This window comes from Aotus nancymaae, unplaced genomic scaffold, assembly GCF_030222135.1.
Source record: "Aotus nancymaae isolate 86718 unplaced genomic scaffold, 86718_ANA_hifiasm-v0.15.2.pri h1tg000036l, whole genome shotgun sequence".
Classification (NCBI taxonomy): Eukaryota; Metazoa; Chordata; class Mammalia; order Primates; family Aotidae; genus Aotus; species Aotus nancymaae.
In genome coordinates, this window is record NW_026988450.1 from 3099018 (window position 1) to 3126052 (window position 27035).

The window sequence follows — 27035 nt, forward strand, 5'->3', positions numbered from 1 at the left end:
GAAAAGCCACATGGCCCGATTTTAATTTTTATACATAGGCATGAGGAATAACCAAAGTAAAGGGACATAAAAAGAAAAATATGAGCTGAAATGTGAGCCCTAGGAGCAAAATTCATGTTTAAATTCTTTCATCCTCGTGGTAAAAGTAGAGTATTCTCAACAGTTACAGGTGGATATATGGTCATCGTGTGTCTTCATAGCAATGTCATTATTTATCAGGTGAGTTTATATCTATAAAATAATGGTCCTAACTAGGTCTAGGTCCTAACACATTTGTTAAATAGTATTGGCCATAACTCTCTAAGGAAATTGGAGGAATGTTTCTTTTTGGTTAAATCTTCAAAACTGATTTTCACAGGAAAATATACCCTGTTAAACAGTATCCTCTATCGTCCATCTGGAGAGCACACCTCCCCAGTTATCGAGGTGTCTTGCATATGAAAAACTGATACTAAAAAATTAGTATCACTAAGGTACAATTTAAACATATAAGATCTTTGATTAAACTGCCAACCTAATTTAAAAAATTCTATTCTTAAAGGCATTTAATTTCAGAAAAGACAAATATCTTTAAAGGAATATTTGAATATTATTGAATTTCCCTGCTGGTCCAAAGAGGTCTTCTAAAGAGGATATTATTACTCGTAAAAGTACATCACAAATTACTGCTAAATCAATGCTGCTAAAAGTTAATAAACAAAAGTCAGGGATTTAAGAAACAGGACAATATTTAATGCAAATGTGCACTTCTGTTTCTTAATTTTTAAAAAATAAATTAATTCCAAGCAAATCTGTATTAGAATCAGTTGTACAAGTGGCTCTATTTAATGGATCTGCAATAATTGAACTTACTTTAACCACTTGAAGATGTTACCATTATTAACACTCAATGGAATGAGTTTCTAAGAAAAAAAAATGAACATATATTTGTCATTTTGCCAAGGATTTCCTCAAAGTGAATATTATTCCTTTAAATGTTGTCCATAATATCTAATTAGATATTCAATTTTTACAATACAGTTTGCAAATTTTAATAATTTGAAAAATAGGATAATTATTTCAGTTCTTGAGTATGAAACATATTGTTTGAAAAATATTTTGTAATAAATGAATTCTGTAACATGTTATTTATCCCCATGTTTTAGAAACAGAATACTCAAATTTTAAACTCATAGTTCCAATAAAAAGTCTCTGATGAAAAATTTTTGATTTTACTTAAAATTTTAATAACATAAAAATGTATTTCTCATATGTAATAGAGTCTTGTTTCTTTAATAATTGTTTTTAAATGTAAGATTTTGTTAATACCAGTGATTCCAATAAGAAAAAAAACCTCATGTGATAGAATCAAATAACAAGGAAGAATAACTGGTGAAAATTCTTAATAAAATAGAATGATCTTAATTCTAATATTATTTAATGTCTGGAAAAACATATATGATATTCTACAATACTATTTTCAGTAATAACTTGTTACATCTCAGCGAATTTATGCCTATGGTTCCATTATTGGAACGCTAAGCATGTGGAAGTTATTTCTATCCTACTGCTCAATGTCGTCACCAAGGTCTGATTGCAAAATTTCAAAAAACTGCAGTCTCTGGCATAAATGGGTTAAAATAATATATTTTACTATTCCATTTCAAACAAAATATGAGGATTCTTTCCATCTTGTGTATTTAGTATACTCTTTCACTTAAAAATATTATTCAAACTTCACGTTCTGAAGGAGTACATCAGTATTTACCTGATATCTTTATCTTTTGTAAATAAAACATGGAATTCCATTTTCCTATGGTTGGTAAAAGATATATTTTAAAACATGTCCCTTCATTATATTTTTACTTTAGAAATTTAGCAAAGTTCAGAAGAACATTCAAATGAAATACATAGCAACAATAATGGCTTATGAGTATAATATTAATGTTTTATGAGTATATATTACATATACTTGAAAATGTGTATTTTCTTTACATATGTAAAACAAAATTGCCAGCTTCCTGTGTAAATGGTATTATGTTTTGTTAAGTAAACATATAATCGTAAACACTTCCTCGTAACAGTAATTATATTCTGAGATGACCCACTCTTAATGGATTAATACTGTATATTATATAACTGGAGTATATATATAATAGGTATTATATCCTACTGCTATTATATATATACTCATATATATATACCTATTATATATATACTCATATATTATACTCATATATGAGTATATATAATATATATTATATATAAGAATATACATATATTTTTATATATTATATATATATCATTTTGTGTATATTTTGTAAATGATCAAACAAGAATATTACATATATGATACATATTATATATAATAGTTTATGATAGTGTATATTATATACTCTTAATGGATTTTGTGTATATTATATAACTGTATATTATAATTAAGAGTATATATAATATATATTATATATGAGTATACATGTAATATTTTTATATATTATATATATTAGATATCATTTTAAGTATATTTTGTAAATGATCAAACATGAATATTATATATATAATATATATATAATAGTATATAATAGTGCATGTTATATACTCTTAATGGATTTTATGTGTATTATACAATAACTTATGAACAGATTAATATTTGACATGTAAGTCACTTAAAATATATTATTAATCTAATGAAAGCCTATGATATTTTGGAATATTAATCAGTGAAAACATTGCTAATTATATCTTTGTATAAGAACATGAACACTTTTTATTCTCATGAACCTAGCTTGACTTTATGTAACGTGACAACAATGTGTGAAATTATATTAACATGCTGTTCAATGACTGGCACTTACTGGTTAAGATCACACTATTGGTTTTAATCTGTTCGTGTTTGATCATTTACAAAAGTAGAATTCCACATTTTCGTGTTTTTATGAATCTTCCCTTACACAGATGTCATTTTCTGTTTGGTCATGTCTGTTTGGCACTCCATGCACTAGGCACTGAGTGTGTTGGTATAATTATGTCAGACCCAGTCTGTTCAGTCCTACAGCTATGAAGGACAGTATATGCATTTTTAAGAAGAGCTTATTATATAGTGGAGCTATTAATCCCTTTGTAATGCTTCTCTGGTTTTAAGTTTGTTTATGGGGACTTTATAAATAGCCCACTTTTAAAGAAGTTCATTTTTATGTAGTGTTCACATTAATTTCTCTACTGAAATGACCTTCTTTGAATTTGATTAGTCCATCACAGGGCCAAATATACCCACTTCTAAAATACGTGCTGATGAAGGTAATAACAGTGTGAGAATAACAATTGACAGAGCTATCATTTTCCTCTGCATTCATGGGGTGGAATCTTGAGTGACCCCATAGCATGCCCAAACACACTTCAGCTCCTTTTCTGTTTTTCAAAGCCCACCATACCAAAGTAGCAAGCCCGGGACCCTTACTTCTCTGCTATGCATGTTGGGTGCCAAATTCCTTGCAGGTGTTTGGGGTTTAGGGTTTGGATGCTTCTCCGTGAGGGCACTGCCGCTACTCCTGTATTGTTGATTGCTCGTGTGTCCTCTGTAGGGCTAGTGTGCAGGGTTGGCAGTGGAACAGTGTGAGCCACGGCAAGACAAACCAAATGCGAGTCTGTGTTTCCTTCTCTGTATTCTTTAAACATGTGCTGGTCTTTCAAATGTGAATCTCGTAGACTATTTCTAGGAATTACTAAAAATATTTCTAAATCAAGAGATCACATAAATATTCACTCAAATCTTCTTCCAGGAAACTTCTTTCGGCCTTATTTTGTTTCCTTGAAATAGTGCCTTTATCCCTCTGTCTGTATTCAATTGTTTTTCCTTGTCCTTGTTTTTCAGCAGTTTTACTATCATGGGCTCAAAGTTTGTAGATTTTCTTAAATCTGTGGATTAATGGCTTTATCCATTTGGAAAATTCTCAGCTCTTCCATGTTACTCCATTCTCTCTCTGCTTTTCTTTCAGGATGCCAATTGCATGCATCCTGAAAGTGTTTCTCGGCTTTAGGTCTTAGGTTCAGGTCTTTGAGTTAATTTTTGAATATAATGTAATGGAAGGTCCAGCTTCATGCTTTTGCGTATGGATTCCCAGTTTTCTTAGAATCATTAGTTAAAACAACTGTCTTTTTACCATTGAGTATTTTTGGTACTTGTGTTAAAAATTATTTGACCATATATGAGGGCTTATTTCTGGACTCTATTCTGTTTTGTTTGTCCATGTGCCTCTCTTTAGACATACACCACATAGTTGACTGTAGTAGGAAGTTTTGAAATCAAGAAATGTGAGATCTCTGATATTGTTCTTTTTCAAGATTGTTTTGGCAATTCGGGGGGCCCTTGAGATTCCATGTAAATTTTTGGATGGATTTTTATTTCTGTAAAACACCTCATTGTGGTTTTGATAAGGTTTGCAGTCAATCTGTGGGTTCCCTTGAGTAGTGTTGATATCTTAACAATATTAAGTCTTCACATCTATAAAGATGAAATTTTCTCCGTTTATTTGTCTTGTTTAATTTTTAAAGAAATCTTTCATAGATTACATTTTATAAGGATTTTACCTTATACTTAATTTCTAAGTATTTTATTCTCTTTGATACTGTTATAAACATTTTTTTCTTTAGTTTTCATTTCAGATTGTTCATTGTTAGTATATAGAAAGGCAAATTATTTTGCATGTTGAATCTGTAACCAGATACTTTTCTGAATTTGTTTATTAGTTACAACAATTACATTTGGGCTTTGGAATTTTCCACATATGAGATCATAGTATCTGTGAACAATGATGACTTTATTTCTTCCTTTTCAATCCTTTCTTTCATTTCTTTTTTCTTGCTTAATTAAACCTGCTAGGACTTGCAGTACTGTGTCAAATAATATGGTGTAAAGCAGGCATCTTTGTCTTATTCCTGACCACATAGGAAGATATTATCCTTTTCATAGGAAAAGTTTTCAGTCTTCTACCATTGAGTATGATATTCCCTGTGGTGTTTTTATGTATGGCTTTTGTTATGCTAAAGTAGTTTCTTTCTATTTCTGGTATGTCGAGTGTGCTTATCATAAAAGAGTGCTGAATTTAGTCAATTGCCTTTTCTGCATCAATTGAGATGATTATGTACTTTTTGCTTTCATTCTGTTAATGTGTTGAACTATTTTGATTGACTTTCATGTGTTGAACCAATCTTCCATTCCAGGAAAAAACCCACTTGATAATGGTGTATAATTTTTTAATGTGCTGTTGTGCTGTTGAATTCACTTTCTTAGTATTTTGCTAAGGATTTTTTCATTAGGTTCATAAATAATATCAGTCCATATGTTTTTTGTTTGTTTGTTTGTTTTTATTGTTGTTTTTTTTCTTCTGGTGTCTTTGGCTTTGGTATCAGAGTAATACTGGCCTTGTAAAATGAGTTAGGAAGTGCTCCTTCTTTATCTTTTGGAAAAGTTGAAAAAGGTTTGGTGTTAGTTCTTTAAATGTTTACACATTGAGATTAGACATAAAATGCTTTTTCAGAAAACAAATGGAACACTTGGTTATATGTTGGCAAAGAAAAAGTGTGTCAAATCTTAGTGCTGACTTCCCCCATTAGTCAGGAAAATATACTAATTTGATGATTTCCATTACCGTTGCACTGCTGTTCTATTACTCACGTGGAAATCATTGACAAAGTAGAAAATGAAGTTTCTTTAACAAATTACAAGATGTTGAGATAATACAAAGAAGGAGGTTACATCAGGTTCTAGTTAAAGAAGAATTAAAAAACTTGAACCAGTTATAGATTTTCAAAGTCCCGTCCTCAGGGATAAGCTGCAAAGCACCAAAAGCACAGAAAGAGAAAATGGCGTTATGCTGATTTGGAGCTAGAATCCTCAAAGTGTTTGATTAGGTAGAAGCAGCATACAGTTTACCTCAAAAGATAGCTAATTATTCTGATAACACTTGTTAGGGTCAAATGGACACACTGCTAGACCGAGAGAAGATAAAATGAGTAAGACACATCTCTGTTCTTAAGTATTACACATGCAGCAAGAGGAATAGCAGATGGAAATGTAGACCCAAAGAGAAAGTCACTGGCCAATTCTCTCTGAGTCCTCAGAAAAGCTTTCATGGCAGATGTAATTTTGATTATGCCATACATGGGCATAGCTTTGGTGTCAGACTAAATCAGCTGGTGCCAATTTAAGAGTGAATTGAAGGTTATTTATTCTGTGTGCCTCAGCTAAACATAAAAATATAGTAGATTCTTGCTAGGTGAAGAAGTGAGAGTAAGAGAGAGAAAATGAGTGAAAGAGAGGAAGAGAAAGAGACCAAGAGCAAAGTAGGGTAGGAGAAAGGAAAGAGGGGGAGAAAAAGAAAAGAGGGATAAAGTTAGCTTTGGTGGGTGATAGGGTTTTGTTGTGTCCCCACCCAAATCTCATCTTGTAGTTCCTATAATCCCCACATGTTGTGGGAGAGACCTGATTGTGGGAGGTAATTGAATCATGGGGATGGTTATCCTCATGCTATTCTCATTATAGTAAGCGAGGTCTCACAATATCTGACTATTTTATAAGAGGCTTCTCCCCCATTTGCCTGGCATTTCTCCTTGCTGCCACCACGTAAAGAAGGATGTGTTTGCTTCCCCTTCTGCCATGATTGTGTTTCCTGAGAGCCTCCCCAGCCATGCTGAACTGTGAGTCAATCAAACCTCTTTTCTTTATGAATATTCCAGTCTCTGGTATGTCTTTATTAGCAGTGTGAAGATGGCCTAATACAGTAAATTGGTTTGGGAGTGAGGTGCTGCTGTAAGGATACCTGAAAATGTGGGAGTGACTTTGGAACTGAGTAACAGGCAGAGATTGAAACAGTTTAGAGGATTCAGAAGAAAACAGGAAAATGTAGGACAGTTTAGAACTTCCTAGAGACTTAGAGGGCTCAGAAGACAGGAAGATGTGGGAAAGTTTGGAATTCCTAGAGAGTTGTTGAATGGCTTTGACCAAAATGCTGATAATAATATGAACAATGAAGTCCAGACTGAGATGGTCTGAGATGGAGATGGGGAAGTTGTTGAGAAGTGGAGTAAAGGTCACTCTTGCTATGCAATGAGATTGGTGGCATTTTGCTCCTGCCCCAGAGATCTGTGGAAATTTGAACTTGAGAGAGATGACTTAGTGTATCTGATGTAAGAAATTTCTAAGCAGCAAAATGTTCAAGAGGAATCAGAACATAAATCTTTGGAAAATTTGCAGCCTGACAATGCAGTGGAAAAGAGAACCCTGTTTTCTAGGGTGACATTCAAGCAGTCTGCAGAAATTTGCATAAATAATGCAGAGCTGAGTGTTAATCACCAAGACAATGGGGGAAAATGTCTCCAGGGCATGTCAGAGACCTTCATGGCACTCCCTCCCATCACAGACACAGAGGCTTTGGAAGGAAAAATGGTTTCCTGGGCCCAGTCCAGGACCTGTCTGCTGTGTGCATCCTGTGGAATGGTGCCCTGCATTTCAGCTGCTCCAGCCATGACTAAAAAGGGCCAATACACAGTTCAGGCCATTGCTTCAGATGATGCAAGCCCCACGTTTTGGCAGCTTCCATGTGGTGTTTGTCCTGTGCGTGCGCAAAAGACAAGAATTGAGTTTTGGAAACCTCCACCTAGATTTCTGAAGATGTATGAAAATGAATGGATGTCCAGGTAGAAGTTTGCTGCAGGGGTGGAGCCCTCTTGGAGAACCTCTGCTAAGGCAATGCAGAAGGGAAATGTTGAGTTGGCTCTGCCCAGTGGAGCTGTGAAAAAGACCCCAGAATGGTAGAACAACTGACAGCTTCCACCATGTTCCTGGATAAGCCACAGACAATGTCAGCCTGTGAAAACAGCTGGTGGAGAAGTTGTACCTTGCAAAGCCACAGGAGCGGAGCTGCTCAAGACTGTGAGAGCCCACTTCTTGCATCAGTATGACTTTGATGTGAGTCATTGAGTCGAAGGAGATCATTTTGGAACCTTAAGGTTTAATGACTGCCCTATTGGGTTTTGGACTTGTATGGGGCCTGTAGCCGCTTTGTTTTGGCCAATTTCTCCCATTTGTAACAGGTGTATTTTCAATTCCTGTACCCCTATTGTATCTAGGAAGTAACTAACTTGCTTTTGATTTTGCAGGCTCATAGGTGGAAATGACTGAGGCTTTGGACTTGGAGTTTTGAATTAATCCTGGAATGAGTTAAGATTTGGGGGGCTGTTGGAAGGGAATGATCATGTTTTGAATTGCAAAGATATGATTTTGGGAGGGGCCAGGGGCAGAATGATATGATTGGGTTGTGTCCCCACCCCAATATTATCTCGAATTATACTTCCCATTACCCCCATGTGTCATAACAGTGACCCAGTGGGAGGTAACTGAATCACGGTGATGGTTCCCCTCATGCTGTGCTCACGATAGTGAGTGAGTTATCAGAAGATCTGATCGTTTTCTAAGGGGATTTTCCCTCCTTTGCTTGGCACTTCTCTTTGCTGCCACAATGTGAAGAAGGATTTCTTTGCTTCCATCATGATTGTGTTTCTTGAGGCCTCCCTAGCTATGCTTAACTGTGAGTTCATTAAAACTATTTTCTTTATAAATTAATCAGTCTTGGTTATGTCTTTATTAATAGCATGAGAATGGAATAATACTGTGGGCCTGGGGAGACTGACCATGAGCTAAGACGCTGTGATGTGGCAGGACAGGGCCCATATGCCAGAGTTCATACAGACAAGGACCTGATATAGAAGTGACTCCTGAGAGACATGCAGACCAGAATGTGGAGGGATTTGAATTCTATGTGATTTTGTTCTTTTATTTCTGAAGTAATGGACAGTATATAATTAATTAAATAAAAAATGGCCATTTCAAATTTACATTTTTAAAATACTATCCTAGGAAAAGTACGTGCGTATACAGTAGAAGGACAAACATGAAATACTATTTTTAGTCATCCATCTTATCAAGAGCACATAAAATTACAAGAATGTCCACTTGCATTTATGATGTTCTTTCATGTTAAATGATAAATGGGATGACTAAATTCCAAAATCTGCTCTACAACTAAAGGAGGTAGATCACTTGCAGAAGGCACTAGTGATAAGGAGTGACAAGATCCTAGGAAATCCTACTAAGAAGATTGTATTTAATAATTAATTGATAATTTATATGGTCATGTTTCATAAGACTACATCTCTTTTTGTTTGAACAGAACTCAATTTAAATTTCATCAAATTTACCCTACTTTTTCTACTGCTACTGCAAATACCTCTCTCTCCCTATGTTTCATCTCAGCCCAGAAACAATTATTCTTGTAATATAAGAACTTCCTTTGAAATCATAAGTATTCCTTTCAACTCTAATGCATGGTATGAACTGTACATTTCAAAGCCATCAGAATTACAATTGTCAATCTAAAACATAGAGATTAGTGTCTCCAAATATGTTGAGGTTATTCAGGAATGAAATTTGAGGTTTAAAATCTGAGATGGCACAAGTGTATCAAGAGAAGGGAAAAGGGAAGTTTTATTTGCACAAAGGGAGGGGTTTACATAAGTTTCTTAGAAACAAAGTTCATTGGTTTCAGAGGGTCAAGCTAGAGTTGTTATTAGTTCAATGGTGGAGACGTCATTACTAGGCAAGTGTTTTTGACAGAGCATCTTACTAAAACTACTGCGGTCCTAAAGAATGCCTAGTGATACACTTTGTCATACAAGCAGAAGTAGATGTGCAAAATGTGCAAGTCATGCAAAGCAGGAGATGCTTGAAGGAGGTTAAGAAATTTCTTGTGGGGTATTAGAGAGTCTTTGGAAATTGTTTTCTCAGACATGTAATCATGAGTTCCCTCTCCTTCATGTCTCCCCAGCCCTATTTTGTCTGGATCTGAGTAAAGCAATCATCTAATATCTACAGGTTTCACACAATAGACATCAAAACTCAATAACTCAGAGGGTTTTTGGTTGCTTTTGTTTGTTTGCTTGTTTGTTTTGATTTTTAAGTGATTAGCCTTCAAGGCAAAGTTAAACTTCAAACTCACAAGTTAGACTTTGTTATGAAGAAAAGTATTAAGCAGTTATTAGATACTGATAAGTAATATAGAGGATATAAAAACATAATTAAGCACAATTTCACATTTTTATTTTGCTACCTCGAAGCCTAGGATGTTTTGAAGAATCATCAATTTCCTTTCCAAATTATTTTTCACACCACAACTTAATAGAGTTTATTTTCTTTTATCCTTCCACCTATTTTACCGAAATTATTTTGTTCCTAGCTACTGTTTAATCTCAATTTTAAATTATTTAGTTTATCAACTAATAAGTCAAGATGAATAGAGAATACAGATTAACCACTAAATCTTTGTAAATATCCATCAATTGTTGGTAACACGAGAACATTCTATGCTCTAAGTGTGTGTGTGTGTGTGTGTGCATCTGAGCATGTGTGTATGCATGTGTGTATGCATGTGTGTGTGTGTGTGTGTGTGTGTGTGTATGCATTTACTACATCTTAAAGTATCGGCCTTTCTGACTTACCTGAGGTACTGCAATTTTTCTTTTAGCAGAAATGTTCTAATGTGATTCTAGAAAAATATAGAAATTCAAGCATAATATACTTTTTTCTTGAATAAGTCTGGAGGTTCTCATTGAAGCAAATATAATGACCTAGGCTTGGTTTTGAGTAGCATATCTTAATCAATGCCATTTTAGGTAAATATTACACAAAAGTGTCATTTTGAACTTTCTGTTCTATGTTTTATGTCATTCATAGAACTAAAATCACATATTTTGGGAATTAATAGAATACAGAATTCTCAAGATCAAGGAGGCTACAGTTTTCTAGAAATCAAAGATAATTATAAGAATGAGCCAATGAGTTTCCTTATCACAAATGCAGCATAAAATGAAATAAACTGACATTTTAAAAAATTGAATTTTATATCTTATATTCTCAAAAGAATAAGAACTTAACACTACTTAGATTTTGTTTCCCTTGTATAGGTCACATCATCCTGAATCCAGGTATGTTCTCTCAGAATACACATGAGGTCAGGCGGGGTGGCTCATGCCTATAATCCTAGCACTTTGGGAGGCCAAGGTGAGCAGATCACCTGAGGTCAGGAGTTCAAGACCAACCTGGCCAGCATGGTGAAACCCATCTCTACTAAAAATACAAAAATTAGCTGGAGGTGGTGGGGGCACCTATAATCCCAGCTACTTTGGAGGCTTAGGCAGGAAAACTGCTTGAACCTGGGAAATGGATGTTGTGGTGCGCTGAGCACCATTGCACTCCAGCCTGGGAAGCAGAGTGAGACTCAAAAAAAAAAAAAAAAGGCAGGGAGGGGCGGGGAACAATACACGAGTCATTAAACCAATTCATATGATTGAAAATAACTCTAGCATCAAAAATTCTTGGGGATGCAAAGCCCTCTGCCATAGACATATCACTGTCACTCTCTGTTCCTTTTAGCTGTAGTCATCCTCTCTGAGGAACGATATTCACAATAAATTTTACTACCCGATGGAAAGAAACAGACCAAATCAAATGTTTCTTGTGGGGTAACATTAATTTTCTTTTTTGCTAGAAGTCTCTATAAAGTTCCAAAGTGTCTGTAAATTCCTTAGGATTTCAAGTAAATAGCAAAATGCTTATAATTTATTTTTTCTGCTAGAGGTCTGGTAAGTTTTATCAGATTTGCAAAGGAATCTGTTGTTTACAAAATTAAACACTTCATTGTGTATGAGATGAATTTCTTCTTTTAGGGTAGCAAAAGAAATTTCAGTGTTATAATCCTAATTGGAATATCTCATAAATTAGTTGCAATTCTTCTGTCTGTGATATTTGCCTATATTTAATCTTTTACTGATAAATATAGATCCACGGATACCTTATATTTCTTATTATGAGATTGTGAGTGGTTCTTGAAAAATTACACAATATAAATTGTGTCCTCTCCTACTTCCAAGTAGGTATGAATTATTCCCTATTCTTTCCTATTCTTCACTTATGTCAGCTCTATGTTAACATGGTATATTTTGGTAACATATAATTAAAAATTGATATATTATGTTGAGAAACAATATGGAGTATTCCTGTTTTAAGGAAGGAACTTGTATTTGAGAAAAGAGAATGCAAAATATATGAAATGTCCTTCAATATACTCTATGGAGCTGTGTTTGAGAAGGTACATGTGCATTAACAGCAAATACTAAAGAACAAGAAAGCAGGATCCCTCCTCAAAGAGTTTATGCAAAAATAGACTTGCAAACTTCAAAGTAATTTCTATTGTAAAGAATAAATGAAGGATAGAAGATACAGACAGAGTCCCTGAGGTAAGTTACTGTTTTTGGAAACTAACCATTGGAAGTGTTAGCTGAAGAATAAAAAAGGTCTGAGAGATGGTCCTCTTAATGAAGGTGACTCAGAGAGAGTTCACACTTGCTCCTGACAGAGCCAGCAATGTTGCTGTCACAACCATAACCCAGTATAGCACTTCAACAGTGGGAGCCCTCTAGGTTTTAGTTTAGACATTATCTGGAAAGAAGCTTGACTGCTAAGATTTACTTTGGTGGTGGAAGGAGATGCATTCTTTGCCTGTGGGAGAAGAATACCAGTCTTCATACCATCATCTGTCATTGACCACAGCTGTGCAAGTCTAACATGATGCTGTCCCCGCAGCTAGAGTTGCCTTTCTGCTGTGCTGTGCTGAACAGCCAGTCCTGGGTGGGCACTGGGTCCATGAGTTGTTTGTTTCTCTCTGTCTGGAAAACCCAAAGTGCTTGGAACAGAAAATGTTCTCAGTCAAGGCAGCCTGAGGCCAGTATTTGGGAAGAAGTGGCAGGCCTTGGCTCTGGGGCATTCATACAGAATTTTCATAGATAGGAGCTTATTTGTTTGCTACTCAAAACAAGGAAACAAGACTGCATGCTTTGGCAGCTGGGTGAAAAGTGAGTTTCCAAGAAATCAAGCAGAGATAAGTATATAACTTACGAATTTATCTTCAGTTTTTGATTTTTAAAAGCCTTAACGTGGCCCTTATTTATCCGATTGCATTTTACTTGTTCATCATTTATAGCACTTGCTGATTTTGTAGAATGACATGCCGGGTAACCCTGGTCTAAGGCATTCTGCTGCTTTTACAGGCAGAGGATTAATAGCTTAAATAATTGTGCTCCAAAAGCAGCTAGTTTTGTGATATGGACAGCAATTATGCCCTTTGATCTCTACAAGCCTTCACGTTCAGACAGTCTTTATTTTAGTCAAAATTATATTCACTTTTTAGCTACTTACAACGCAAATTCTTCTGATAACATAAAATTACCATTGGTTTCTAGGAAATTTAACATGGAAAATGTCTTTTCAAAAAACCCTAATTTGTCTTATATGAAGAAGAGTCTTAAAATGATAAAGAGAATTTAAAATTTTCATTATTTAGAATTAGAATTACTACCAAGAGTAGACAATTATTAAAACTTTGCTCTGTGAATATATTTTATTACTAAAAATATTTATATTTTAATATTTTACTATATATAATATAGCAGACACTATATTAATCATAATAATAATGTCGTTTTAAAATATAAGTTGCAATTAATATATCTTATTTTTTCTAATTAAATTTCAATTTGCTTTATTGATATTAATGTTATCATTAAAAAATAAGTATTTCTCCAAGCAAATTACTGCCAGTATCCTTATATTTAGAGTTCACTTACAATTTGGCTTTCCTAGAATATGGTTGCAAATGTAAACCAAAGTGTACTATGTTAGATAAGCACCAGGATAGTCCACCACTGCCGCTTACGAGAAAGCATCGATGGATTCATTTTCCCTCTATCTGTTCATTCCCCACCCAGCCTGATTCACACATGATTGTCACCCGGTTAGCACTTTAGTATGCACATCCTAGTCTAGATTTGACAAGAAAATAGAAAGGAGCATGCAAAGTGTAGTGCAAGAAAGACGTCTTTGCTCAGCAGTCTTTAAAATGCACTTTTTATCTTCAAAAGGAATTCAAGTTTATTTTATATTAATTATAATCACCACGTATTCAGCTCTAAATTCCTGAGAATGTTTCCATCAAATATATGCAGTTAATGTTATTATTGATGTTTTACAAATGAAGGGATCTAGATATTTGATAATTAATAATCTGTCTGAAGAGATATTTAGTAACAATTACAGCTGGAATTCAACACCAGATCTCTCTGACTGCACAGCCTGACAAAGTCATATGCACCTACATTTTAGCGCCTATGTCGAATTTATCCTCATTCCCTTCCGGAGCCTCTTTGGACCGTTTGGATTCTGTAAAGGGGGCATCCTTATGCCGTTGTCTTTGCATGGGCTCTTTCATTTCCATGTTCCAGCGTTTATCACCATGAATCACACTTAGTAAAAGGTCATTAAAATATTTTACAAGTAAATAATCACATTCTTCCCTGTCTTCATTTCATTAAGTCAGTACACACGCACACACACATTACTGAGTACTGGGCACTGAGGATTGTTCTAAGACTTTAATATGTTGTGCAAGATTTAAAAGTTTAGCTACAGAGAGGAAAAATTTGAAAAACTGATGTATCCTGGGCTTGTTTTGATGGCATTTTAGATTTTCAAAGTTTTAAATGATGGAGCAGCTCTGTTAAATCAATAAAGACTAAACTAATTTTACTATTTTCTAATTATAAAAATTATATTTAAACATAATAATAATTTAAAAATACAAAGCAGCAAAGGAAGCATTCATGTAATAATCCCCAAATAAGAAACAAAACTGTTAGAATTTTCATAACTGTCAATATCATTATTATACACATGTCTACTTATGTGTGTATATTAAACATAAAATAAACTTTGGTTCATGCTCGATTAATCTAAATTTATAAGAGTTGATGTATGCCCATATTACCAATCTATATGTAGGGGTGTGTGTGTGTATATATGCATATATAAATATACGTATATTATGTTTAATATACATGCATATATATGCATACATACATATGCATATATATTTGTGTGTATATATATAATTTTTTTAAATACTGCATAAAACTGTCTTGAAATTAGAACATTTTATAAGCATCATATCTTATCAATTGATAAATTAACACCATAGGTATTTGTAGTGAATGCACAGTGTATAAAGTTTTGGATGTATTGATTGTTGTTCAGCATAACAAATAGTTCAGTATTTGATAAATATGTTTTCATTGCTGTGATTTTCCACTGACTTTATACTCAATATATGTGTATATTTTAACATGTCAGACTGTTAAAAATTAACTTTTAAAATCTCCAAGATATGAAATGTAAAAATTCTCCCTATTTTTCATTATTGTTTTCTCCTTTTTAAAATATGCTTTAAGTTATGGGGTACATGTGCAGAACATGCAGGTTTGTTACATAGGTATACACGTGCCATAGTGGTTTGCTGCACCCATCAACTCGTCATCTACATTAGGTATTTCTCCTAATGCTCCCCTTCCTCTAGCCCCCCAACCCCCTGAGAGGCCTGAGAGGCCACAGTGTGTGATGCTCCCCTCCCTGTGACCATGTGTTCTCATTGTTCAACACTCACTTATGAGTGAGAACATACAGTGTTTGGTTTTCTGTTCCCGTGTTAGTTTGCTGAGAATGATGGTTTCCAGCTTCATTCATGTCCCTGCAAAGGACATTTGGGTTGGTTCCAAGTCTGTGTAGTGAGCAGTGATGCAGTAAACATACATGTGCATGTGTCTTTATATTAGAATGATTTATAATCCTTTGGGTATACACCCAGTAATGGGATTGCTGGGTCAAATGGTATTTCTGGTTCTAGATCCTTGAAGAATCACTACACTGTGTTCCACAATGGTTGAACTAATTTACACTCCCACCAACAGTGTAAAAGCACTCCTATTTCTCCACATCTTCTCCAGCATTTGTTGTTTCCTGACTTTTTAATGATTGTGATTCTAACTGGCATGAGATGGTATCTCATTGTGGTTTCATTTGCATTTCTCTAATGACCAGTGATGAGCTTTTTTTTCAAATGTTTGTTGGCCACATAAATGTCTTCTTTTGAGAAGTGTCTATTCATATCCTTTGCTCACTTTTTGATGAAATTGTTTTTTCTTGTAAATTTGTTAAGTTCTTCATAGATTCTGGTTGTTAGCTCTTTGTCAGATGGATAGATTGCAAAAATTTTCTCCCATACTGTAGGTTGCCTGTTCGCATTGATTATAATTTCTATTGCTGTGCAGAAGCTCTTTAGATTAATGAGATCCCATTTGTAAATCTTGGCTTTTGTTGCCATTGCTTTTGGTATTTTAGTAATGAAGTCTTTGCCCTTGCCTATGTCCTGAATGGTATTGACTAGGTTTTCTTCTAGGGTTTTTATGGTGTTTCATCTTATGTTTAAATCTTAGTCTATATTGAGTTAATTTTTGTATAAGGTGTAAAAAAGAGATCCAGTTTCAGTTTTCAGCATATTGCTAGCCAGTTTTCTCAATACCATTTATTAAATAGGGAATCCTTTCCCCATTGCTTGTTTTCGTTGGTTTTGTCAAAGATCAGTTGAAGATGTGTGGCATTATTTCTGAGGCCTGTGTTCTGTTCCATTGGTCTATATATCTGTTTTGGTACCAGTACCATGCTGTTTTGGTTACTGTAGCCATTTAGAATAGTTTGAAGTCAGGTAGTTTGATGCTTCCAGCTTTGTTCTTTTTCCTTAGGATTGTCTTGGTTATAAGACCTCTTTTTTGGTTCCATATTAAATTTAAAGTAGTTTTTTCTAATTCTGTGAAGAAAGTCAGTGATAGCTTGATGGGGTAACATTGGATCTATACATTACTTTGGGCAATATAGCCATTTTCATGATATTGATGGAATGTTTATTCATTTGTTTGTGTTCTCTCTTATTTCCTTGAGCAGTGGTTTGTATTTCTCCTTGAAGAGGTCCTTCACGTCCACTTTAAATTTTATTCCAAGGTATTTTATTCTCTTTGTAGCAATTGTGAATGGGTGTTCATTTATGACTTGGTTCTCTGTTTGTCTGTTATTGGCGTATAGGAATGCTTGTGATTTTTGTACATTGATTTTGTATTCCGAGACTTTGCTGAAGTTGCTTATCAGCTAAAGAGATTTTGGGCTGAAATGATGGGGTCTTTTCTGCATCTATTGAGATAATCATATGTTTTTTATCATTGATCCTGTTTATGTGATGGATTATGTTTACTGATTTGCATATGTTACACCAGATTTTCATTCCAGGGATTAAGCTGACTTGATTATGGTGGATAGGCTTTTTGAGGTGCTGCTGGATTTGGTTTGCCAGTTATTTTATTGAAGATTTTCACATCAATGTTCATCAGGGACATTGGCCTTAAATTTTCCTATTTTGTTGTGTCTCTGACAGATTTTGGTATCAGGATGATGCTGGTCTCAAAAAATCAGTTAGGGAGGAGTCCCTCTTTTTCTGTTGTTTGGAATACTTTCTGAAGGAATGGTACCAGCTCCTCTTTGTATCTCTGGTAGAATTCAGCTATGAATCTGTCCGGTCCTGGGCTTTTTTTTGGTTGGTAGACTGTTAATTACTGTCTCAATTTCAGAAATTGTTATTAGTCTGTTCAGGGATTCTACTTCTTCCTGGTTTAATCTTGGGAGGGTATATGTATCTAGGAATTTTTCCATTTCTTCTAGATTTTCTAGTTTATTTGTGTAGAGATGTTGTTTATAGTATTCTCTGATGGTAGTTTGTATTTCAGTGATGATATCCCCTTTATCATTTTTATTGTGTCTATTTGATTCTTCTCTCTTTTATTCTTTATTACACTGGCTAGGGGTCTATCTATTTTGTTAATCTTTCAGAAAATCAGCTCCTGGATTCATTGATTTTTTGAACCATTTTTCATGTCCCTATCTCCTTCAGTTCTGCTCTGATCTTAGTTATTTCTTGTCCTCTGCTAGTTTTTGAATTTGTTTGCTCTTGCTTCTCTACTTCTTTTAATTGTGATATTAGGGTGTCGATTTTAGATCTTTCCTGATTTATCCTGTGGGCATTTAGTGCTATAAATTTCCCTCTAAACACTGCTTTAGCTGTGACCCAGAGATTCTGGTAGGTTGTGTCTTTGTTCTCATTGGTTTCCAAGAACTTATTTACTTCTGCCTTAATTTTGTTATTTACCCCCTAGTCATTCGGTAGCAGGTTGTTTGGTTTGCATGTAGTTGTGTGGTTTTGAGTGAGTTTCTTAATCCTGAGCTCTACTTTGATTGCACTGTGGTCTGAGAGACACTTTTTTAGGATTTCCATTTTTTTTTTTTTTACATTTACTGAGGAGTCTTTTACTTCCAATTATGTGGTCAATTTTAGAATAAATGTGATGTGGTGCTGAAAAGAAGGTATATTCTCTTGATTTAGGGTGAGAGTTCTATAGATGTCTATTAGTTATGCTTGGTCCAGCTGGAGCTGAGTTCAAGTTCTGAATATTCTTGTTAATTTTCTATCTCATTGATCTGTCTAATATTTATAGTGGAATGTTAAAATATCCCACTATTATTGTATGGAAGTCTAAGTCTCTTTGTAGGTCTCTAAATACTTGCTTCATGAATCCGAGTGCTCTTGTATTGGGTGCATATGTATTTAGGATAGTTAGCTCTTCTAGTTGCATTGATCCCCTTACCACTAGGTAATTCCCTTGTCTTTTTTTATCTTTGTTGGTTTAAAGTCTGTTTTATCAGAGACTGGAATTGCAACCCCTGCATTTCTTTTGCTTTCTGTTTGCTTGATAAATATTCCTCCACCTCTATATTGAGCCTATGTGTGTCTTTGCATGTGAGATGGGTCTCCTGAATACAGCACACCAATAGGTCATAAGTCTTTATCCAATTTGCCAGTCTCTGTCTTTTAATTAGGGCATTTAGCCCATATACATTTAAGCTTAATATTGTTATGTGTGAATTTGATCCTGTCATTATGATGCTAGCTGGTTATTTTGCCTGTTAGTTGATGCTGTTTTTTCATAGTGTTGATGGTCTTTACAATTTTTTTTTTTTTGCAGTGGCTGCTACCAGTTTTTCATTTCTATATTTAGTGCTTCCTTCAGGAGGTCTTGTAAGGCAGGCCTAGTTGTGACAAAATCTCTCAGCATTTGCTTGTCTGTAAAGGATTTTATGTTTTCTTCGCTCATGAAGCTGAGGCTGGGTATGAAATTTTGGGTTAAAAATTCTTTTTTTTTTTTTAAGACTGTTGAATATTGGACCCTAATCTCTTCTGGCTTGTAGGGCTCCTGCAGAGAGATCTTTGTGGGTAACCTGAACTTTCTCTCTGGCTACCCTAACATTTTTTTTTGTTTCATTTCAATGTTAGTGAATCTGATAATTATGTATCTTGGGGTTGCTCTTCTCTAGTAGTGTATTTGTGGTGTTCTCTGTATTTCCTGAATTTGAATGTTGGCCTCTCTTGCTAGGTTGGGGAAGTTTTAAGGGATAATATCCTGAAGAATGTTTTCCAGCTTGGTTCCATTCTCCCCATCACTTTCAGTTACACCAATTAAACATAGGTTTGATCTTTTCATATAGTCCCATATTTCTTGGAAGCTTCATTCATTTCTTTTCATTCTTTTTTCTCTAATCTTGTCTTCACACTTTATTTCATTAAGTTGATCTTCAATCTCTGATATCCTTTCTTCTGCCTGATCAATTTGGCTATTGATACTTGTGTATGCTTTATGCAGTCCTCATGCTGTGATTTTATGCTCCATCAGGTCATTTACATTCTTCTCTGAACTAGTTATTCTAGTAGCTATTCCTCTACCCTTTTTTCATGGTACTTAGCTTCCTTACATTGGGTTAGAACATGCTCCTTTAGCTTGGAGGAGTTTGTTATTGCTCACCTTCTGAAGCCTACTTCTGTCAATTTGTCACACTCATTCTCTGTCCAGTTTGATTCCCTTGCTGGTGAGGAGTTGAGAACCTTTGGAGGAGGAGAGGCATTCTAGTTTTTGGAATTTTTAGCCTTTTCTACTGGCTTTCCTCATCTTTGTGGATTTATCTACCATTGGTTTTTGATGTTGGTGACCTTCAAATGAGGTTTCTGTTTGAACATCCTTTTAGTTGATGTTGATGCTATTTCTTTCTGTTTGTTAGTTTTCCTTCTAACAGTCAGGCTCCTCTGCTCCAGGTCTGCTGGAGTTACTGGAGGTCCACTCCAGACCCTCTTTGCCTGGATATCACCAGCAGAGGCTGCAGAGCAGCAAAGATTGCTGCCTGTTTCTTCCTCTGGAGGCTTCGTCCCAGAGGAGCAATGGCCAGTTGCCAGTCAGAGCTCTCCTGCATGAGGTGTCTGTCAACCCGTGCTGGGAGGTGTCTCCCAGTTAGGAGGCACTGGGGTCAGGGACACACTTGAAAAGTTAGTCTGTCCTTTTGCAGAACTTGAGCACTGTGCTGGGAGATCTGCTGCTGTCTTCAGAGCCAGCAGGCAGGAATATTTAAGTCTGCTGAAGCTGTCCCCACAGCTGCCCCTTCCCCCAGGTACCCTGTCCCAGGGTGATGGAAGTTTTATCTATAAGCCCCTAATTGGGGCTGCTGCCTTTCTTTAAGAGATGACCTTCCCAGAAAGAAGGAATCATGAGAGGCAGTCTGGCCACAGTGACTTTGCTGAGCTGCAGTGACCTCCACCCAGATCTAACTTCCTGGTAGCTTTGTTTTCACTGTGAGGGGAAAACTGCCTACTCAAGCCTCAGTAATGGCAGATGCTCCTCCCCTCACCAAGCTCTAGTGTCCCAGGTCGATTTCAGAATGCTGTGCTGGCAGTGAGAATTTCAAGCTGGTGGATCTTAGCTTGCTGGGCTCCATGGGGTGGGATCTGCTGAGCTAGACCACTTGGCTCTTTGGCTTCAGCCCCCTTTCCAGGGGAGTGTACAGTTCTGTCTTACTGCTATTCCACGTGCCACTGGGGCATGAAAAAAAAAAAAAAACCCTGCAGCTAGCTCAGTGTCTGCCCAAATGGCTGCCCAGTTTTTTGCTTGAAACACACAGCCCTTGTGGTGTAGGCACCAGAGAAAATCTCCTGGTCTGCAGGTTGTGAGGACCATAGAAAAAGCATAGTATCTGGGCCAGAGTGCACTGTTTCTCATGGCACTGTCCCTTACAGCTTCCCTTGACTAGGGGAGGGAGTTCCCCGACCCCTTGCACTTCCCATGTGACGTGATGCTCCACCCTGCTCCAGCTCACCCACCATCAGCAATACTCACCGTCTAACCAGTGCCGGTGAGACGAGCTGGGTCCCTCAATTGGAAATGCAAAAATAACCCCCCTGCATTGATCTCGCCGGCAGCTGCAGACTAGAGCTGCTCCTATTCGGCCATCTTGCCAGCCACCCAACCATCACATCACATTTCTCATTATTTCTTCTCTTTCCTCAGTTATTGTTGCATTTTAAAATGTTAGCATATTTTAAATCTTAACAAGGAATTATTTTGTATCTACCACGTCAGGAAAAATCCCTGAATGCAATGTATGTCCTTTCCTTGCTGCCACAATGAGGGTAACAGGTGGAGTTTTCTGTGCTGGACATCATATGTCCCATTTTGATTATCTGCCTTCCATTCCTGTGCAGTCACTAGTTTAATTATTTAAAATTTTATTTCCATTAAGACATGAATAAACATGAATAGATTATCTTACCCTAATACACAATTAAAAAGCTACAAATTTTAGTAGAAATCAGCTTATACAAGTTCCTTTCTTGCCAAATAAATCTATTAATAATACACATTGCAGTATTTAAGCATAGACTCATTCCTTTCAAATATTTTTACATAATCCTGGGATAACATAAATCATTCAAGTATAAAGTATTATGAAGTTATAGAGAAACAGTATTTGAAAGGTTATGATGACATCAACTTATAAGAGGCACACAATTTATTAATATTTCACTTCAAAGAATATTACTTCTTCAATAATTAATGCCTTGTTCTATATTATTATTATATGGTTGTATTTGCTACATGACAAAAACAATCTACACATAATTTTCTAAAGACCATTTCAATATTTTCCAAACATAGTTTTTACATATTAATTATTATTATTTTTTACATACTGTTCTAGCCGTTGGTATATCTACTGTCTTGTTATACTCTCTAGCCATTAATATACTATTCCTTTACTTTTTTGTATTCTATTTTTTGATACAGATATTCTAATGTAAAATATATTATAATATATTCTATATTCTAAATTGCTCCTACTTTCTTGCCTTATTTTTGAGCAGTGTTAGTGGTAATACATTTTGTTATTTTAATAGTAATAATGTGATAGAGTAAGCTATTCAAAGGATAGAGATGGTAATATTCATATATTAGTTACTAATCTCTTCCAAGGTGAGTCAGGTATGGTACTAAGGGAAACTAACAGAAACAAAAAATGATAATACAACAACTCTTCACAGGTACATAATTCTGATGGTCTAGTAAACACTCTAGTGGGGAGAGAAAGTAGGTCACTGTGGGAGAAAACAACTCATTTCTGCAAACACTCCCAAGGGTGGGGTAGCAGGACGAGACTTCTGTGTAGACCTTGTGTTTGCATCAACCACTGCTTTGTATCATGAAGTGCTTATCTAATTAGCTGATCTTCAAGTTTCCCAGAAACATGTTTCAGACATTTTTTCCAATTAAAAAATATGGAAGTTTACAAAGCTACATAGTACATTATTGAAGACAAGTTTTCACATAAAATATTAGGTAAATTTTAGAATTATTTGTTACAATTCATATGAACTAGCAAAGAGTACAGTTTGACAAAGTACTCAGTGTAGATTTTTTAAACTGATTAATAAAAGATGTTTAGAGGTCAGCTTTTTCCATCTGCATTTCCAGGCTATGCTGATTTTAGCTGAAGGCATATGAGTAAGTTCAGAGATTCTTTAGCAGATTCTTTAGCAGAGGCAAAACATATTTTGAAATGATTATAATAATGTAAGAAGTACATGGTTTCTGTACCTAACCTTACTCAGATCTCACATATCTTTTCAAATTTTCTTTTATTTTTACATTTTTAAAAATTTATTTATTATACTTTAAGTTCTGAGGTATTTGTGCAGTACATGCAGATTTGTTACATCGATATACACATTCCATGGTGGTTTGCTGCATCTATCACCCCGTCATCTACATTAGGTATTTCTCTTAATGCTCACTCTCCCCTAGCCCCCATCCTCTGACAGGCCCCAGTGTGTGATGTTCCCCTCCCTGTGTCCATGTGTTCTCATTGTTCAACACCCACTTATGAATGAGAACATGTGGCGTTTGGTTCTCTGTTCTTGCATCAGTTTGCTGAGAATGATGGTTTTCTGCTTCATCCATGTCCCTACAAAGGACATGAACTCATCCTTTTCTATGGCTGCATAATATTCCATGGTGTATATGTGCCACATTTTCTTTATCTAGTCTATCTTTGATGGGCATTTGGGTTGGTTCCAAGTCTTTACTGTAGTGAACAGTGCTGCAGTAAATGTACATGTGGATGTGTCTTTATAATAGAACGATTTAGAATCCTTTGGGTATATATCCAGTAATGGGATTGCTTGATTAAATTGTACTTCTATTTCTAGATCCTTGAGGAATTGCCACAATGTCTTCCACAATGATTGAACTACTTTACACTTCCATCAACAGTGTAAAAGCATTCCTATTTCTCCACATCCTATTTTTACATTTTAAGAGACAAATATTTTGCTAGTAAAGCTGTTCTTGTAGATGTGACCTTTGTTGATTTTCCAGCTTTGTGTATTTTTTCTGTTAGATGACCTGTTATTTCACAGTAGTCAGTAGGACAAAAGGGAACGAATAAAGGACAAAATAAAATAAGTCAATAACAATTTATGAGTGAAAATAGTCTGCATTAATTCTGGTGTAAATGTACACAGCAGAGTGTATACAGAGTTAGCATGTTTAAGTTTCTCTATAAAGCCATTAGAAGATCATTGTTTTAACTAGTAAAAGCACTGTTGAAGAAAGACTGTGCAATGTAAGTTTTTTTATCCAAACCTAATGTTCATTTTTATTTGGTTTTTAAAGTTTGTTTCCATGGCATATCACAGAGGAAATGGTTTCTCTGAAGATCTACTTTAAATTCTTATAAAATGTCATTGATTAAATTTTCTTAAAGTAAATGTTATACTTTATCTGGAGTCTTGACTGAAAATATTCAGCACACACACTTTATCCTTTAGCATTTGGATATTGTACTTCCCTGTTCTCTTGAGTGCCAAAACAAATATAATATAAAATAATTTCAAAGTGCAAAAAATAAACCACAGAAAGTTACTCTCTACATTCTTGATAGGTAATCATTCAGTATTGTTTGAGCACAGGCTTTTGATTTCTCATAGTTAAAAAATTTGTAAAGGGAAATCTTTTCCAAAATGTTTTCATATGAAATGTAGGATAATTTGATAGTCAATTTTAAAAAGAAAAATATCTGTTGATATATGTTGTTTTATATGTGATGATTTCAGTATATCAAAATAGGATATTAATATATTAGCTCACTAAAAATCATCTGCATAAAATTCTGGGACCTTGTGTTACCATATTCTTGTTCTTCTCACTTTTATTATTTATTTATCATTGCAGATTAAAAAAATCAACAGAAACTTTCCTGTAAATCAACAGGTAAGATCAAAGCATACGTGGAAAACTAAATAATATATTCTTTAATTTTATTTATTATAAAAATAATGCTATCTGATTTCTAGACAGAAATAACTGATACTGTCGTTTACTATCTTCAGTGAGAAACATACATTTCAGATATTTCTTTCACATTATGTAATATATCGTTCCTCTACTTATATTAAAAAGTAGTTTTAAAAATTTGTATGTAAGTCAAAAGTTATTGTTTAGACAAAATAATTATATTGATTTGAATACATTGTTGAAGAACTTGCAGTCTTATTTACATAAGATAGTTTTAGTATATCGTAACTTTTGGGAAGCCTACTTTTAATTTATCTCAAAATTCTAATGGATTTTTCACAATTTGCAGTCAGTGTTTCTAATGAGTCTTAGTTAATACATAGAACAAAAATAATTTTGATTATTCATCTCTATAAATTTCTTATACTTGATATCAACTTTGATTTGAAACCATTGATCAAATCTAAATATCTACGATAGCTATTTATAAATTATTCATAAATCACCAATTAATTTTAATGATAAAAGTGTATAAATGCTCTTCAACTTATAAAATGTAAGATGCTTTTCTTATCTAAACCCCAGTTCCCTTATCTGTAACGTTTGTATAAGGGCGACTATCCTGTACGTTTATTCTGAGGATTAAATAATAGCACATGTAAAGTTCTCAGTCTATGCTGTTATTATCATCAACGTTTCTAAATGTTTACACTTATTCTTTGGAATACAGAATTTATGTTTTGTAGAAATTGTATCATGAATGATGCTGTTAGACCAGAACAACCTGCAAAGCCATGTGTAACTAGAACTCTCGAGAGAACAGCTTTGGAGAGTTCATTGTGTCTACAACGATCTGAACTAGTTCTTTTCAGCTCCAGGGATCCCCTCCCTCCTGCCTTAAGGCCTTCAGCGCTGAGCCAAGTTGATATTTTGGATAAATGCAGAGATTGGAGAGGTGTACGTGTCTTGCCACATTCTGCAGCAGCCTGTAGTTGTTTTTAAGGCCCTTACGGTGTGGAAACCAGAGCTGTCACCAGTAGCCTCTTCTTGCTCGCTCCCTGATGACATCTGGGAAGCTCCCTTTGTTGCTCTCATGCTGTCCTTGGTGATTCTAACATGTGTGTCATCTTAAAAACTATGGATAGGTGTAGTCCAAGACAGGTGTCATCTTGAGAGCTACAGTTTAATGCTTTTATTATTATTATTTTTGAGACGGAGTTTCGCTCTTGTTACCCAGGCTGGAGTGCAGTGGCGCGATCTCAGCTCACCGCAACCTCCACCTCCCGGGTTCAAGCAATTCTCCTGCCTCAGCCTCCCGAGTAGCTGGGACTACTGGCTGTGCCACCATGTCCAGCTAATTTTTTTTTTGTATTTTTAGTAGAGACGGGTTTCACCATGTTGACCAGGATGGTCTCGATCTCTTGACCTAGTGATCCATCAGCCTCGGCCTCCCAAAGTGCTGGGATTGTAGCAGTTTAATGCTTTTATAGGGTTCCAGTAGAGGGAAAATGTCATTAATAAAAAATTACTCAATTACAAGGAAGCATCAGCCATGGGAGAAGATTATAATGCCTATCAGTAGACAAGGCCTGTCAGATCTATTAAAATGGGAATCTTGTTTTGTGAGTTGTCCAAAACAAAAAACGTTAATTTTTTTTATTTAAGAATGACTTTAGACCTGTGTCATCACCCTCCCATTCTAACCTCAACATGGAAAATATTAATATAGGTGTAATACGTTACTACAAGCGGTCATTGCCCTGTAGCCCCAAAGCTGTTCTGTGATGACAACTGCAGCTAACACTTCTCACATAGTCAGCTTGCTGATCGGGAGCACTCCTTGCCACCTTTGCTTATATCCAGGTTTAGAACAATACTAAGTAAAATAAATGAGAATCTGAATAAACCTTAAGTAGAAAAAATAATAAAAACTGTTTAATATTCTAACACTAGGTTCATAATATTCTGACACATACTCATATATAAGCATAGATGTGCGTTAGTATTCATCATTTTGTTTGCTAGCATGTTAATGTTTTTCATTATATAATTATTTTAAATCTGAAATTACATAATTCAAAACTATTTTAGATTTTATTTCAATTGTCTTAGCAGCTCAGAATTTTGAAAATCCTAACAAATGCATCCTGGTATTTAAGAAACCCGAAAACAAGAGTTAATAGAGTTTTTTCCTGCTGGTTTCCATCATATATATGAAGAATTTTTAAAAATAGGATGAGTTTATAGTTCAACATTTGTATTACTGCAGAATTGGGAAAATTCACCGCATAGTATGATAACAATCCATTAAGAGACTAGAGGACATTTCCTACTTAGTAAAATCTGCA

General features: G+C 35.0%; 1 protein-coding gene across 3 annotated transcripts in view; it reads left to right on the forward strand.

The window, feature by feature from the left end:
* The window catches only part of SNTG1 (syntrophin gamma 1), a 758808-nt gene that overhangs the window by 587263 nt on the left and 144510 nt on the right, over positions 1–27035 (forward strand). For 2 of the 3 annotated variants that reach the window (XM_064384170.1, XM_064384172.1), the window contains one exon: positions 24625–24663. The exons of the other annotated variant lie outside the window; for it this stretch is intronic. In XM_064384170.1, the coding sequence (XP_064240240.1) occupies positions 24625–24663 (39 nt within the window). The remainder of the gene's footprint in view (positions 1–24624; positions 24664–27035) is intronic. 3 annotated transcript variants of the gene reach the window in all.